Source organism: Trachemys scripta, chromosome 11 (genome assembly GCF_013100865.1).
Source record: "Trachemys scripta elegans isolate TJP31775 chromosome 11, CAS_Tse_1.0, whole genome shotgun sequence".
Lineage (NCBI taxonomy): Eukaryota > Metazoa > Chordata > Testudines > Emydidae > Trachemys > Trachemys scripta.
Window position 1 is genome coordinate 68,585,544 of NC_048308.1, and position 16,683 is coordinate 68,602,226.

General features: G+C 39.9%; 1 protein-coding gene across 1 annotated transcript in view; it reads left to right on the forward strand.

Moving 5' to 3' along the window:
- Window positions 1–16,683, forward strand: part of IQCA1 (IQ motif containing with AAA domain 1) — a 149,118-nt gene that overhangs the window by 24,042 nt on the left and 108,393 nt on the right. Inside the window, exons 3-6 of the mRNA XM_034786437.1 lie at window positions 303–422; window positions 2,723–2,914; window positions 3,627–3,698; window positions 16,024–16,229. Coding sequence (XP_034642328.1) covers window positions 303–422; window positions 2,723–2,914; window positions 3,627–3,698; window positions 16,024–16,229 — 590 coding nt within the window. The remainder of the gene's footprint in view (window positions 1–302; window positions 423–2,722; window positions 2,915–3,626; window positions 3,699–16,023; window positions 16,230–16,683) is intronic.

Below are 16,683 nucleotides of genomic sequence, written 5' to 3' on the forward strand. Positions count from 1 at the left end.
TGGGGAGTGGGGCTGCAGCACTCTGCAGGCTCCTGCCGGCCGGTGGGCGAGCGCCAGGAGTTCAGCTGTGCTGCCCCAGGCCCAGGAAGAAGAGGTGAGCAGCGCCGGCAGCACCGGCTTGTGTCCTCCACAAGTGCGTCCCGACCAATGTAAGGTCGGGACGCGGGACAAGTCCCCTAAAATCTGGACTGTCCCGATAAAATCGGGACGTCTGGTCACCCTAAGGAAAGGTGTTAAGGTAATAAGCAACATGGTTTTAAATACAGCTCTAACAGTGTCCCATGAATATTTCTCTCCCCTAGGAACACATAGAAATCCCTATCCCAAGGTATTTTATTAAGGAGAAGCTGAAGGTGCTGAGAGAGAGGGAGAAAATTCTTGCTCAGATTTTAATTAATTCTGGATTGCAAGACATCAAACCGGTTAGTATACCATGGGTACCGTAATGATCCAGTCATCTGCCTACCCTTTTATCTTGTAACTGAACATGTTTTCAAACATATGAGTGAAGCAGATACATTTTCCCCATACCAATCTATAATGAAACATTGAAGTGAGAAATATTTTTGTCGTATATATTTAATCAAACTGCATTGACAGGTGAATCACAACTGGAAAGAGACATAATGTACATTTCAACCAGGAATGAATGTCTTCAATCTGAGCAATATTAACAATGGTAACTCTGCAAAATAATCTGGCTTCATTTTATGCCGTGAAAGTAATAGAAGGGCAGCATTATGGCCCCAGTACAGCAAGGTACTTAAGCATGTGGCTAACTTTTATTGCACAAGTAGTCCCACTGATTTCCACTTAGGTACATGCTTAAGTACTGTGCTGAGTCAGGGTCCATAACAAGAACAGAAATCACAGATTGCATAAGTATCATAGAATATCAGGGTTAGAAGGGACCTCAGGAGGTCATCTAGTCCAGCCCCCTGCTCAACGTATTAGCATTCTAACCTCCCATTTTCAGTTGTTGATAACATTCTGAAAAATTCCTGTGATCTTTTCTGTACAGCAATGCAGCTGCAATAGCTAGGAGAAGAATACTGAAATTTGGCATCGAGATAATCCTTAGAGAGGAGAAGTGTCTTTGAACAGTCTGCTGAAAACTGTTTTTGAGCTGATGGAGTTAAGACTCTTTGGCTCTGCTGTATATGTGCAGTATTCTTTGGAAGCTTTCCTCCCCTCTAAACTACTTACGTGCACAACTGTACATGCATGTCTGGCTAACTTAGATTCATAGACTTTATGGCCATAAGAGATCACTATGATAATGTAATCTGACTTCCTACAATACCCAGGCCATAGAATTTCACCCTGCGGTGGAGGAAATTATTCTTCCTTACTAGGTACGCGAGACTATCAACACCAATAATTTGTGGTTGAACTAATCTGGACCGTGAAAATAAGGAATTGAGCGAAGGCTCCTGTGCATTTCATAATGAGCTAACAAAAATGTTCATATGCAGAGTCTTAGTCTCAATCCCTGCACATCTTAAAGTGTGTTTCCCTACCCATGCTCTGCCCACCTCCCGCACCAGGAGTGACCTATTAAGGATGAATCTGCCCAGTGTGGCGCCAGATTACATGGCAGTGAGGACTTTCCACATTTGTACTCTAGTGTAACTGTAGGGCAGATCTCTCTTGACATGCTACCACCATGTGAGGCATGTAAAGCTGAATAAATAATCTTTTTTATTAACACAGTTTGTATATGTGCTCCGTGCTCTACTTCCAGTTAATTCTGTCTAGTGATTTCCTATGCTCAACTACTACCACTGAGGTTGCACTTCGATATGCATCATAGTGAACCATAGACATTCAGGAAATTCTAGCTGTCTACTAACAGGATTCCATATTCCCGTATGCATGTAACAACAAACTGTTACAGAGCATGCATTAAAAATTCAGTAGTTCAGCAGGGGACTTTTATGGATATCATTCTTGTGTATTCATAGATTGTGTATTTTTCCTTGTAGGAAGCAACAGAGGGTCCTGTGGCACCTTTAAGACTTTCCTTGTAGGGAAAACCAAGTTTAAAATTTAGTACAGTGAGCTCAACTCAATATTTGTATACAGAACTGTATCCAATTGAGGGTGTCAATAATAGGAGAGGGAAAAAATTCTGCCTTTCCAGCAGGTTAACTCTAGACCTCATGGACATATCCAGAAGCCCCTATCTCCAGAATTTAGGAGAAAAATAAGAGGAAGCTAGAGAGGTCTATTAATTTAATCAAATTTAGCCATACTGATATTTAGGCTTATTTCTCAAACAAAATAAAAGTTATAAGTTCTTTGTTACATAAACTACAGTAAGAACGATTCTTACTTTTTACCCCTATGTCATCAGGAACTCCTTGCCCCCTCAAAATCCAACCTTACCAAAGGGTATGATGGTTATAGAAGTGGCATGTCTGGTTCACTTTCTCCTTAAAATGCTTTTCAGGTTAAAATTAAGATCCTGGTACAATTATCAAAATGCCAAACTGTCAAAACTAAAATTAGGTGGTCCTGAGGTATGGGTTTCACCCTCTCTGCGTTGGGGCTACTTTTGTCTTGGATGGATTCCACTAAGATATCATTAATTATTCAATTTTCCAACTAACATAGAGTTAACAAAAGACACATCTGAATTTTCAAAATGATTCAGGAAAATAACTCTTAGGATCTACGTGTTCTGATAACATTTATCTGTTTGTTTTTCGCTGTACCACAGAAGAAATACATAAAGCCCTTGCCTCTCGAAGAAGTCATTAGAGTAATCCAGATTTCGGAGAGGGCTCGTCAGGGTCGCCTAAGGGCTACGTTCATGAAGCAAATCTACCTGGAAGAAAAGAGAGAAAGACAAGCCAGACTTCAGGGAGTAAAAGGTCCGAATTTGGATGCTGCTGCACTTCGTATTCAAAAGGTGAGTCTTGTTTCTGTCAGAACAGTGCTGGAAGAATTGACAATGTGTTTTGTTCACAGCATCAACAGAAATGAACCTCATGATACAGAACATTCTGAACTGGCATTAGCCTAACTGTGTAGCTGGTTGGAACCCCATCACGTGGGCCATTCCAAACAAGATTGGACAAAGCACTAACACGAAACTGAAGGGAACAGTCCTGCCAGGGCAGTCCTCTGATTTCAGTGGCCCAACCTGTCCTCTCTGATCCACACCCCAAGATCCAAGTGTATCATTGGTGATTCATGTGTTTGGGGAGTAAAACGTGCTGCTCTCTCTGGGGCAAAAGAGAGTTTGTCCCTAAATAGAAAGAAGCAACCTTGCAAAAACTGAGACAGTGTAGTCAGTGTGGAATTGAGAGGCTAGCTAGGATCCACATAGCGAATACTCCGGTGTGTTGGCAGGATCGCAGAGCTCAGTGAGAGCAGGAATGGACCCTAGGTCTAAACAAGCTTTCAACAATTATGCTTTTAACATGTGTTGGGAGGAGGGGGAAGAGCAGACTTCAGAATTTGTTTAAAATAATACCGCAGATGGCAACCTGTTCAGGAGTAATTGCTTCAATTGTATATTCTGTTTTTCCTTCCTCTATTTGTTTTTTCCTGTGCCTGCTGCAGTAAAGGAAGCAGTAACAAGGCCCATTTATCTCATTAGAGTCATGTTTACAATTCAGGTTTGGCGTGGATTTACCCAGTGGAAGAAAACAGCGAAAATGAGAGAAGAGGAAATGATATTTCTGGGGATGGTAAGTTTTGCTTCCCAAAGAATATAAAATGCATTCAAGATTGTATTCTGTTTTCCTTTGGATTTTTGTAATTTAACAATAGGGGAAAACAAGAAATTCATTTTCTAAAACTCTCCACATATTTTAAAGAGGTCTTTAAGACCAAAGAACTCAAATGAAATGACTGACGATGTGGCAGTAGGACAATCTCACTTCTGCTATAAACTCTTGTGATATACATTAGTGCCATATCTACTGCAGATGTGGAAACAGACAGACTTTGCTCCAGGATTTGGGGAATATGAGCCAGGCATGGCACAGCAAGATACTCACGTTAGTCGGTCTTCTGTTCATAATGCCTCAGGACTCAAGATGCTTTATTCCTGAAACAGAGTTGAACCTGTCAAGTCTTCACACACCATTTTGCAGGCCCACACCCACTGTGTGTGTGTTTGGAGAAGGAAGTAAAAAGCTGCCAAATAAATATATCCCCTAAGCCCACATGGGGGAGAAGTGGCAAAACAGCACCTCAGAGCACCTGGCATGGGGAGTCAAAAGAGGAAAATGGACATACACAGTGATCTTTTAGACCAGGAGTGGTGGAGAATAGAAGGAAAGCCTAGGGGAGTTTCCCCTCTCCCATAATCAGGGAAGGTAAACCGTCTCCTCCCTGCAGGAATAAGAAGGTATGTGTTTCCCCCAGCCTCTCCATGCCTCGGCTATTGAGCTTCTCCAAGCAGCTGGCAGCAGCAGCTTATTCTACACGAGTCTGGTCTGTGGGCAGATGGGAAGAGTCAGAGAAGGAGAGGGCAGGAAGGAAAGCCATTCCCTTCATTCCCCGGAAACTCAACAAAATTCCATATTGCAAATTTGATCTGTCCTTGGAAGCAGCAACTGGTGCTCAGTAGCCTATGCATCTTGTTGGTGCCGAATACAAGTGTGGAATAAATTATAGTGCTCCCAGCAGCTAGCTGGGAGAGGGGATAGACTCTCCCCATACCTTTCCAGCTGTCATCCGTTTTGTCCTGGCCCTCTCCACTCTGTAGTATTCATTTGATATGACATAGTATAGGTGCCACACCCTCCCAGGTCCCCTTATCTACTGCAACACGGCGCTGTTGGTACTGTGTTCAAATAACAGCCTTTTACAATACTGCCCTTGCAGTAATATTCATTCTCATCATGTATTTGGTTAGATGTATGTACGGCTTTTGTATTCTAGAGCTATTAAAATAGCATTTTAAAAAATCAATAGTCCATCGTTGAAACATACCTTCTGCTTCCCCCAAAACATAGGTTGGACAATTTTCTTATCCAACAGTGAAATTATACTTAGCCAGGTCATTGCTTTATGAAAACTAATTCTACCCCCAACAACATACAGAAAAAGAGTGTTACTTAAGAATGTTCTTCAAAACCTAACCTACAGAAGGAAATCTGAATTGCCCTAAGCCAGTGGTTCTCAACCTTTTCCTCGCCCCCTCAACCTCCCCCCCCCCACATGCTATAAAAACTCCATGCCCCATCTGTGCCACAACTGCTTTTCTGCATATAAAAGCCAGGGCTGGCATTAAGGGGTAGCAAGCAGGGGAGTTGCCTGGGGCACACGCCACAGGGGGCATTGTGAAGCTAAGTTGCTCAGGCTTTGACTTCAGCCCCAGGTGGTGGGGCTTGGGGCCCCAGGCTGCAGTCCTGCACTGCGGGGCTTCAGCTTTCTGCCCTGGTCCCTAGTGAGTCTAATGCAGGCCATGCTTGGTGGACCCCCTGAAACCTGCTCATGGCCCCCCAAGGGGCCGCAGACCCCTGGTTGAAAACCAGTGCCCTAAGCCAGTAGTTCTCAATGAGAGGGACACGTACCGCTGGGGGTACACAGAAATCTTCCAGGGGGTACAGCAAATCATCTAGATATTTGCCTAATTTTACAACAGGCTACAGAAAAAGCACTAGCGAAATCAGTACAAACTAAAATTTCATACAGACAACGACTTATTTATACTGCTCTATATACTACACCGTGAAATGTAAGTACAATATTTATATTCCAATTCATTTATTTTATAATTATATGGGAAAATGAGAAAGTCCGCACTTTTGCAGTAATAGTGTGCTGTGACACTTTTGTATTTTTATGTCTGATTGTGTAAGCAAGTAGGTTCTAAGTGAGGTGTAACTTGCGAGGACTCTAGTCTCTAGAAGATGACGGAGGAATGGAGGTCACAGGTGTGATTGGGTATACAGCTGCATCCTCTTTTCACTGTGGCCTGCACACTGATAATGGATGTGAAGACAGCAAATGTATTGTACCCGATGGGAAAAACTATACATTCATGGGGAGAAGAAGGTTTAAAACCTAACGCAACATCCAGATTCTTCACTTTCTGACCGGTTTTTAGGAGCAATGGAATTGATGTTTGCAATTCTGCGCTCGGTAGAGCCATTATTTGACATCAAATATCTCATCGAGGGAGATGGGGAAAATGAAAACTGCTTTGTCTTCCAATGTTTCCATATTTCGGATTTGTGTTTTTCCTGCATTTTTAATGCCACATTCCCAGCTACGGCCCTCTAAAGGAAACAGGCATCAATTCACATTGATGAATCAGCAGAGCGCTCCAAAGGTCAAGCCCCTTTGATGTATGATCATGTCAGCCCTCTAAAAAATGATCACAGGTCTTCATGGGTAAACATGCTGAATTTGCTTTTCTAATACTTTAAGACTTAGATAAATTAGAAGACATGGCCATCTATTATTTTAAGCCCATCACAAACGAGTCAGGACTTGTTCTGCAAGAAATATACATTCACTTTAAATTATTATTTTAAAATTATTTATAAAGCACTGTAATTTACATGGGGCTTTGCAGAAGGAGTTGAAAAACTTAAAATTATTAATGACGACTTTTGGGCCATTCAGTTATATGGACCTAACAAGAATATACACAAAGAAGATGGTCCAAGAGCCATCCTAACCGCCTCTGAACTAACAGTGCTCATGCAATTTGCTGTCAGCGCTTATGTCTCCTTGCTGACAGAAATACTTTTTGTCCATTTGCTTGAGTTTGAGTCTATTTCTTATTTTACTTGATGACAGAGTAGAAGTCTGTGTTCCAGAGATTTTTCTTGGCTCTAGTACAAAGTCTTGTTGTTATTATTATTATTTATTAGAGCTTAATTACAGAAACAGCATGATTGCCTCAGCACGTTTTTCTAAATCTCAGATAAATCACGATCTGAGAAACCTGCTTCATTTGTAAAAAGAAGCAGGCCTGACCAGGAACACATATATCTTTATAACTGTCTCCTGACTTGCTTCCTGGTCTTCCTCATATTCCTGCCATGGAGCTGTGTATTAGCAGCTCCACAGCTAATTCAGAGGACAACGTTCCATTCTAAATTCTGTTTAACCCACTCTGACTTTGGCATGATAATCATGATAATTAGATTGTCTCGAAAATGTACATGCGTCATCCAGAAGAAACCTTTATTTTCTTCCTCCAGGCCAGATTTTTTTAAAACTAGTAGCTAATTTCTCCTGTTTACCTATAACTCAAGAACAGCTTAGTGTTAAGACTTCAGTCATCAGGGATCAGATTCATCCTGTGGTTGGTTTGTGTTGGTCCAGTGATCCAAAGCAGCCATAAACCTAGCTTAGCTGGCTGGCTAACCCGTGATTATAGCTGCTTTGTTTCACTAAAGTGGTGCAATGCAGCCAGAGGACAATGATGAACCTGGACTCAATTCTTTTGCTAACACAGGTGCACCCTCCATTGAAATCAATGGGAGCTGTGCTCAGAATAGAGCCAGATTCTGTGAGGTGCTACGTGCCTCTGAAAGTCAGCGAGAGTTGAGGGTATCCAACACATCTGTGAAGATTCTCATCTCCTAATAGGACTGGTCCTTAAGTGAGGATATATTGGGCTCCCCCTGTACTCAATAGTCTCAAGACACAGGCTAGCTTAGAGGAAAATCTGTTAACATAAAAAGTTATTAAAGATTATTTGCAAATTGACTTATTCTACACAAGTCTGGTCCATGGGAAGAGAGGAGGAGTCAGAGAAGGAGAGGGCAGGAAGGAAAGCCAAAGTACACACCCTGGAAACTCAACAACCTTCCATGCTGCAAATTTGATCTGTCTTTGGAAGCAGCAACTGGTGCTTGATAGCTTATGCATCTTGTCAGCAGAGAATATAAGTGTGGAGTAGCTGTATAGGCACCCAGGGACTATTTGAAACCAGGGTTGATGTGTGGATTTCACTATGGATTGCATGAGATGCACGGCTCAATCCTGCAGGGTGCTGGGCATGGCGGCCCCAATCTGGCAAAACTCTTCAACACATTTTCATCTTCAAGCACAAGGAGTCGGTAAAGCACGTCACATGCTGAAGTGATTTACAGGACTGAGGCCTTATTTGATGGACATGTACATATTTATATGTACTGTTGTGCTCTGCTAGGCAACTTTGACGTGTGTTTTTATACAATCATTTATGCTCCTATCCAAAGGGAGTCTACGGCACAATATATGCTAATACATAGCTTTTCCATATAGCTTTAGAGGATTTTTTTCCTCCTTTCATGTGGATTTTCAAGTGAAAGACATTATGTGCTCTTCAGTAAATAACTATGTTCTCCTCTCCTTACCTCTTCTAAACATACCCTAATTTAGGCATGTTGGCTTGGGAAAGGGTTATATTTCTATGTGAGGAAACAGTCTGGAATTTCCAAACATTTTTTTACCCTTCGAATGCCTAATAAATATGTAACATTTCAGCCAGTCCAAAAAGAAAAATCAGTATGCCCCGGAATAGCCTTCTGAGTAAACATTGGAGGCTGTAGCTAAATAAACAATTAGATTGAATATTGCAAACTCTATAAATAAGTAGAGCATAAAATAATTCTCCAGCTCCTGAAGTGGATAAACAGGATAGCTGAAGGGTGCCCAAAAGTCTGCTTTTATTAAACCTAAATCTAAAATGTTATTTTGGCTTGATTTATAGCCTACGTTATGTTTGAGAAGTCAGCACAAAGGGGGTTTTATATTATTTCCCCATAGGTATGTGTTTGCAAAATCTGAAGAGTGTTATCCTAGATTTAATGTGATTTTTTTAATGTGTTTAGTGTCAAACTTGTAAGCTATTGGAAAACAACACAGAGTCATCTCCGTTATTTTCTGCTATTGCACCTTCTTTTTATGAAATTGTGCTAATATTTAAACAATTGGCTTTTACAATCAAAAACATGCATTATCATCTTTAGTAAAAGAAGTTTGGCGGCATGCCCAGGATTAATATCTGAAATAAATACCACCAGGACTGGAGAAGATAACATCATTATGAATAAAAATAAGGTTGTTTTTTTAAAATTCCACACCAAATGTAATGTTCCTTTTATCTTTTTAATAAGTACTGTGAGTTTCATAATGATATAAACGCAGCCATTTTCAATATTTTTCCTACCAAGACCTCCTACAACAAATAAATATCATTGTTTGAATGCATGTGACAATGACTTTAATTGGCAAAGCTATTGGAGTGGATCATATAGTGGGAAGCTTTAATGAATGTAATACATTTCGCTTTGTGATTCCGTTTTGTACCTAATTTGGGACTTCAGTCATACAAATTTATATGGTGCTTCAAGGCTACCACTATTTGTATTGTGCTAAAATGGAAGATCTATGAACAAATGCTTAGTAAGATAAGACACTTGTTTAAAATCTATTCTCCATTCCTCCAAACAAAATCTATTGAGAAATATAGAAAAACCCAAAATAACCAATGACACAGTATGCTTGTTAAAAGAATTTCCAGACAACCAAAGTTTAAAACTCAGTAGAATAAGGGACATGAGAAAAGAAGAGACTTCTAGAGGGCCAAATCATGAACTCCTTTACTCAGACTAATAAGCAGTTGCACATGTCGTCTCATTTACTTCATATGGAACTGCTCATATGAGTAAAGGAATCTATAATCTGGCTCTGAATAAATATATATTCTGCTGAGAAATATATCTTCGGCTACAAAAATGTCTTATAAAACAATATAAGTGTGGAGTAGCTGTATAGGCACCCAGGGACTATTTGAAACCAGGGTTGATGTGTGGATTTCTCTATGGATTGCATGAGATGCACGGCTCAGTCCTGCAGGGTTACTAGTTTAATGGATATTTGTTGTACACGGCTCTGTTTAAAGAATACAATTTTGGAGAAAATTATCCAAAAGAGAATCTATACAGCAGAAATCCCACAAAAATGTGTGGTTTGGGTTTGAGGTCTTCATAAAGAGTCCAAGATACTGTGTCCTGAGCAAAATACCTGATAAAAATACAGTAAATTTACCTTTCAGGCACCATAGTCCTAAAATATGAAAGAAAATAAAATGTATTTATTTACTGAAATTAAGACTATTTTCCCTCTTAAGTGTAATCTTAATGGAACAATTGAAGAGCAGTTAGTTCCACAGCATGGGGCATCCTCGATGCAGAACGAGAGCCTCAAGCATGTTCAGCCCGCCTGCACACCTCTAAGTGCTTTATAATGAACAATAAAGCAGTCTGTGTTGGAAAGAGCGGTTGAGCTGACTAAGCATAAAGAGCGAGACTTTTCCACCTTGAAACGGTGGTCTGTACAAGCGAGTCCTCAAGCAAAAAAACATACCATTGGGTGAGCTTTCATCACGTTGGCTTACCTTGAGAAATGCAGGGAACTTCTACTGCTAGGCTTTGTCTTTTCATAAAACCTAAATTCTCTTTAGAAAACACAAAGAACACAACAGCAAGCCGCTCGCTCAGCGCGCTTGTGACTGATGAGTTGGAAAAACATTCTTTTAGACAAATGTCCATTTTGCCTTATTAATTTAAACAAGGATTTTAAAGACAAAGCCCATCAAACATTAGATAAGCATTTTAAGTTAATGGGCCATGGAGTCCTATTTTCCCACAAACTCAGGAAGCTTCATATTATGTCCTATTTTTACAGCAACATCAATTATTAATATGTATACTTTTGCTGACAGAGGACCTCGCTAAAAATGTGAGTTTCGTTATCCAGTTCTGGGTCATTAACTATGGAAAGCTTGTAAATATAATGGTTTATTCATATGGGAAGCCTTCATTAAGATGCATTATTCTATAGCTGATGTGGCTATAGTGCATTATTGAATTCACTGTCTCCGTCTAATATTTGTAATTTGTTTTTAAATGAGTTGCTGTTTATAAGGCGAGTTAACAAATTTGAATTTTGCATGGCCAGAGAAATTTCTTTAAGATGGAAAAATGCTTCTGCCCCCAAGGAAAAGCTATTTATTAGTGTCTGACTGCAGAGTACCACCCTAGGAGTCAAAAGCAGCCACATTAAAAGCATTCAGAGAAACAACATAGAAAAGAAATTGGCTTTTGTTTTTAACGTGCATTAAGCATATAGATGATAGCTATGAAAACTTTAAGAATTCTGGGGACTGTCCAGGGAATATTGTTTGGTAGTATTCAAAGATTGTCATCTGAATGCTGTAGTAGCTGGGGTGTTTGAAGTCATGTTGTCTTGGAGGACAGTCACCACCAAAGCGGGGCAACCCCTCCATCAGGTTAATGTTTACTTTCCCTTGCTTGCTTGGACACTCTATGTGTGTAGGTCATGCCTCATGACTCCTTTGTAGTCCCCTGAACATCTCCCTCTTTGAAAGAAGTATGCAAAGAAAACTCAGCAGGGCTACTGGGTTCTCTAGGTGCTGCGTGATCTCTGAGGTCAATGAGGCCTTTAGGGTGGAATTTAGGAAAATAGGTTTCTTGAAACTACCTCAAACAGGTGACATTTAAGATGACATAGAAAATGACACTTTCTATACAAAGAGAACAGCCTAAGGTCCACAGAAAAAGCGCTCCGGTAATGTACCGTCTTACTGGCTTTGTTCCTTTGTAAAGCAAGAGGGCAGAAAAATTATTCTCTAATTCACAACTGTACCATCATTAGCAATGTTCAATGCATTTTTCCTTTCCTTTCATTTAAATTTGAGAAGGCCGGAGATCCTATTTAAAGATTTTGTTTTAAAAGTAGATTAAATTTTTTATAACTAGTGTAAAAAACCAACATACTGTGTACGCACTTAGCACTGTTTCCTTGTGTAGTCTGTCATTTTCCTTTGTTAGTTGTCTGAGTCTTTCACAAAGCGAGAGTAGAAGAAAAACCCTTTTTAAAGAAAGTAGGGAAATATGATTGTAAATGCACAAAAAATTGGTTGTTGAACTCAGGAACCAGGATCGTATATAAAACTATAGTGGGTTTATTTTTTTTAAAACTCACTAATGTTAAGTTGACACTGTTCTTTTTAATTGACCCAAGTTTGGGGGTTTCTAACACTTCCCTTGGGAGACTATTCATAGCCTAGTAAGTATCGATGCCAGGAGTTTTTTCCTTCATGTTCAGCTTTAATTTTCTTCTATTTCATCCCTTCATCCTTAGTTGTACCCTATCAACTAATTTATTTTCTTCATTGTTTATATCCTTCACCTATCGGTAAACTTATCATTGTGTCATCATTGTGATTAGTACTTAGACACCAAGATTAAATGAACTTTATATAGATTATGTCTCAATTTTACTTATTGCTTAGCCAACGTGTACATAACAAGCTCTTTCCACCCCTTTCCTTATGTGTCAATCCCTTTCCCTGCTAGTCATAGAGCTAAGTTGATACATTGCTCTGTGTGAATATTCTTTGTGGTTTCTATATTTAAGCCAATCAGAATTTATTTTGAAAGATCCTGAGACATACTACTGGGCCTAATTCACCATGTGCTTTCCCTCCCCCTCCTTTCCCCCCTCAGTATAATTCCATTGATTTCAATAGGAGTAACCCAATGGTGAAGCAGGTCTATCGTATGTATGTAACATTTTACTAAAAGCCAAATATGCATTACATGATTTTTAAATTGCAGTTCATCACTCTCCTCATTTTCCTTGAGAACAGAAGCCATCTTGTATTTCTTACATGTGTAAACCTTGTGGTCTTCACTCACAAGCAGAATCATAACGTGTGTGCCACATCAGCCTGCCATGAATCCTTCAGTAGTCATTTATCCTAGCCCCTGTTGCTTCTTATTTCAGAATCTCTCTCCCACTCCCCTCTTCTGTAATTCTTGCTTATCTGGCCTTTCATATTTGAGTTAGCTCCATCTTCTTCATGATGGAAACAATCAAGCAGCAACATGTCATATCAACAGCTGCCTCTTTCCCTATTTAAATACACCATTTCCACATGAGTAATTACTGTAATTTAATTTAGGAAATATTAAGAAAAGAAAGAAAGGAATTTGGATTGATGGCCATAGAGTATACCATAACATCTAATGAAAGTACATTTGATAATTTTTTCCCCTTTTTTCTTTCATTTATTATCAAGACGTACAGAGGATTCTCACACTCTCCTTGGTATAAGTGGCACATATTGTTACTTTCTAATAAAATAATACCCTAAGAATTAACAAGAGATAACACAGAATAGTTCCTGTAGCAAGAAGCAGCCACTGCAGATCTCTCTGCCACTGGCTGTCCTTTGTATTAGTAAAGTAGGAAATTTCCCACTGTCCACCTCTTGAGCCTATAGGCCAGTTCATGGACTAACTTGGCCACTGGGTCTGCCAATGCCTGGCCAGCTGGTTTAGACTATACGCTAACACACATTCCTCATAAAGAGAGACACTGAGTTGCCCCAAGTCAGAAAAAATGTATGTGTGGTTCTCTGCCTCTCCTCTCAAATCCTTATGCTCAGAAGGGTCAGAGGAGAACCCCTCTCTGCTCATTGGGAAATATCCAACCCTCGCCCCAGATCCCACCATTCATGGAGTTCACACCCCCAACTATTTTCCACTCATACTCCCAGTTCTCTCTCCTTCCACCTTTCTTCTCACCACTCATGGATGGAGAGAACTTTGAGACATAAACAATGATTCCAAATAAAATTACCTCTCGTGAGGGTCCAACCAGAATCTCCTTTTCGAAAGGCACCCTCCAACAGGATACCCACTGTGTTGTACCACAACAGTACCTGTAAGCCTGTCTATTCACAGAAACAATTATGGCAATATATAAGAGCAGGGTGCAGTAGGGTAGAGTTTTGCTGGCCTAGCTACACAATACCAGGCCTGATGTTATTTCCCTGGCCAATACTTCTACTCATGTAGGTTGCCTTTGAGAACAGCATAGGGAACTGATCTGATAGGAGCAGCTCAGAAAGAATCCCGTCCTAGAATTTCTTTAAATTCAAGCAGATAGAAAGGTTCTGGCATGGTTTAAGAGGGAGTGGTGTCAACAGTCAGAGCAAGATCTGGGAGATAGGAGTCCTGGATTCTCCTTTTGGTGCTGTAAACGGGCAAGTACTTAAAAAGTGGCAAAATACCTACTGCAAAGGGGTACTCTCATGTTTAATGTTTATGAAGGACACTGGGATTCTTAGGCAAAAAGATACAAGTGTAAATAATTATTGGTATTAATATTTATTGCAAAGTATTTTATGAGGATTGCTGAATGTAGACGGAATGGTTTTGGCTTCTATGGAAGCTCTGAGAATTAACCCAAGGCAATATCTTCTGAAGACATTGTCAGGTACGGAATATATGGAACTGCATCCCAAGAGCACACTGCTGCTCTAGTTTTCTTGTATGTATTTGCTCATTGACTGGTTTTGTCCATTTCATTTCTGTATAATTTTGTTGTAAGTCACCTGAGTATGGTCCAGATACAGGAAAAATGGTTAACTGCTGTCCTGAATCAGGGCCTAAGATGATCACACCTCAGATATAGCATAAAATTAATTTTATATATTCTGAAACTAAAGTTTACTTGTTACTTGTTGGGCATCTTTTCTGTCTGACATGTGTTAGTAATCATTGGAATCTGGTGCAACACTGAAGAGAACCATCTAAATGAAACTAAACAGAAGCTGGCCAGTCCTACCATAGAGGGCTCGCTCTTTCTTTCTTGTAGGTATTCTCTCTAGTATTGTGACTTTCAGTGAAGCGATATACAATGGTAGAACAAACAGAATGTAGAGCCTGATTCTAAAGCTCCTCTTAAGTCAATTAAAAGATTCCCATTCATTTCAGGTCAGATTGGGAGAGACCCTGTGGGGTTTTCTCCTTCCTCTGCAGAGGGGGGCACAGGTTACTTGCTTGTTTGAACTACAGTAAATGGTGGGTTCTCTGACTTAAGTCTTTAAATCATGATTTGTGGACATCAGTAACTCAGCCAGAGGTTACGAGCCTCTTACAGGAGTAAGTGGATGACGTTCTGTGGTCTGTGCTGTGCAGGAGGTCAGACTAGATGATCATGATGGTCCCTTCTGACCTTAAAGTGTATGAGTCAATGGCCTTTGGCTCAGGCCCTTGAAAGACGTTTGGATTTGTGGGGGGTTGGGTACAAATATAAATGATGTCAGGGGAAAGTACAGGAGTTATATTTACTCAGAGTGACACAGAAGATAAGTTGAACTAAATCAGTGAATCAGTTTTAAATATATTATTTTTACCCTCCAAGGTAAATACTTACTGACACAGAAGGAACACATTTTTAGTTTATAAATGATCACAGAATGGAAAATACAACCTAGGAAAGTTTTAACTCAACCCCACAGATGATGTTTTTCATATTTCTTTGATTGAAAATGAAAGACTCATTTGTATCTATCCTAAAATGCATATATAAAAATCAGAAAGCTGAGCTTATTTATTTATTTTTGTGACACTTTATTCTGACTTCTAAGCACCTAAAGTTCTCTTTAGCAGGTTTATCTAATCATGGGAAATTTGGGGAGCTCCTTTTTTATTACAGTGTTTGGATTTTTATTTATGTTTTACTCAAGGGAAGTGGATTTCCTAAAGGAGTTTTACCAGCTGCCACAGAATACCAGGAAACAACTGACCAAACAGTGCATATAAAAAATTTTAACTGAACAAATTAAAAACAATGTTGTCTAATTAAAAAGAACCACTCGGAAATCCAAACATTTGAAAATTCAATTAAAAAAATCTCTGGCACCCTTCTGACATGGATAAAGTTGGCATTTGCTGCACAGCAGTCTTCTCACCTGTCTCATTGAGATCCCAGGATCCCACGCTGGAAGGATTGTTTTTGTACATAGCAATTTTGTTAATTACGGTTGAAACACTAACAATAGACCATTGTGTGCTTCCAGGCACTTTTTATGAGTGTGTTTTTTTTCTCTCCTTTTTTTAATTTCTCACACATAAAATAAGGCTTAGAGAACATGAGTATCAACCCAGCATTCCAACATACGTTACGTTTCTTTAATTTGTACCTTTTATTTTGAACCTCGTTCTCCCTTTTCATTTTCAGAACCAACCTCCTCAGTTCCAGAGGATAAGTGCTTCAGTAGCACGTGCCCAGAATGTGGAAACCAAGAGGTGTGAGGTCCAAGGGAGGCATGAGACTGAATACAAGAAAGCTCTGGTATCCATCAAGACCCATCTGAGAGAAATGGAAGGTCCTGACATCAAGGAAAGTCTTCAGGATCAGATCCGCCAGTGGTTCATTGAGTGCCGGTGAGAAGAAAGAAAATACTTGCACTGTAGGAATTGCATTTACCTTAGAGGGCCTGATTCTGCCAGCATTACTCTGAGTAGCATCTTTAGTTCCAATTGGACTACTCATAGAGGAAGGACTACTTGGGTGAGTAAGGATCACAGAATCAGGCAGAGAGATTAAAATTCCAGACACGTTTAAACTCCACTTTAGTTTGTATCCTAGCTTTGTGTCTACACCTGAATACTTACAAGTTGTGAGGTAATGCTTCCTGTTCGAAGGTATAGGGGATGAGAGGAATCATCAAGCCTCCCATCAGACAAAGGAATTGGGATTTGCCATAGTGGATCAAATAACTGGTACTTAGGTCCCTTTTCCTGCAGCATCCAATAGCTAGTGTGAATATCCCACATGGGGCCTGATACTCCAAACACTTAAGCACATATATAATTTTACTTGTGTGTATTCCTATTG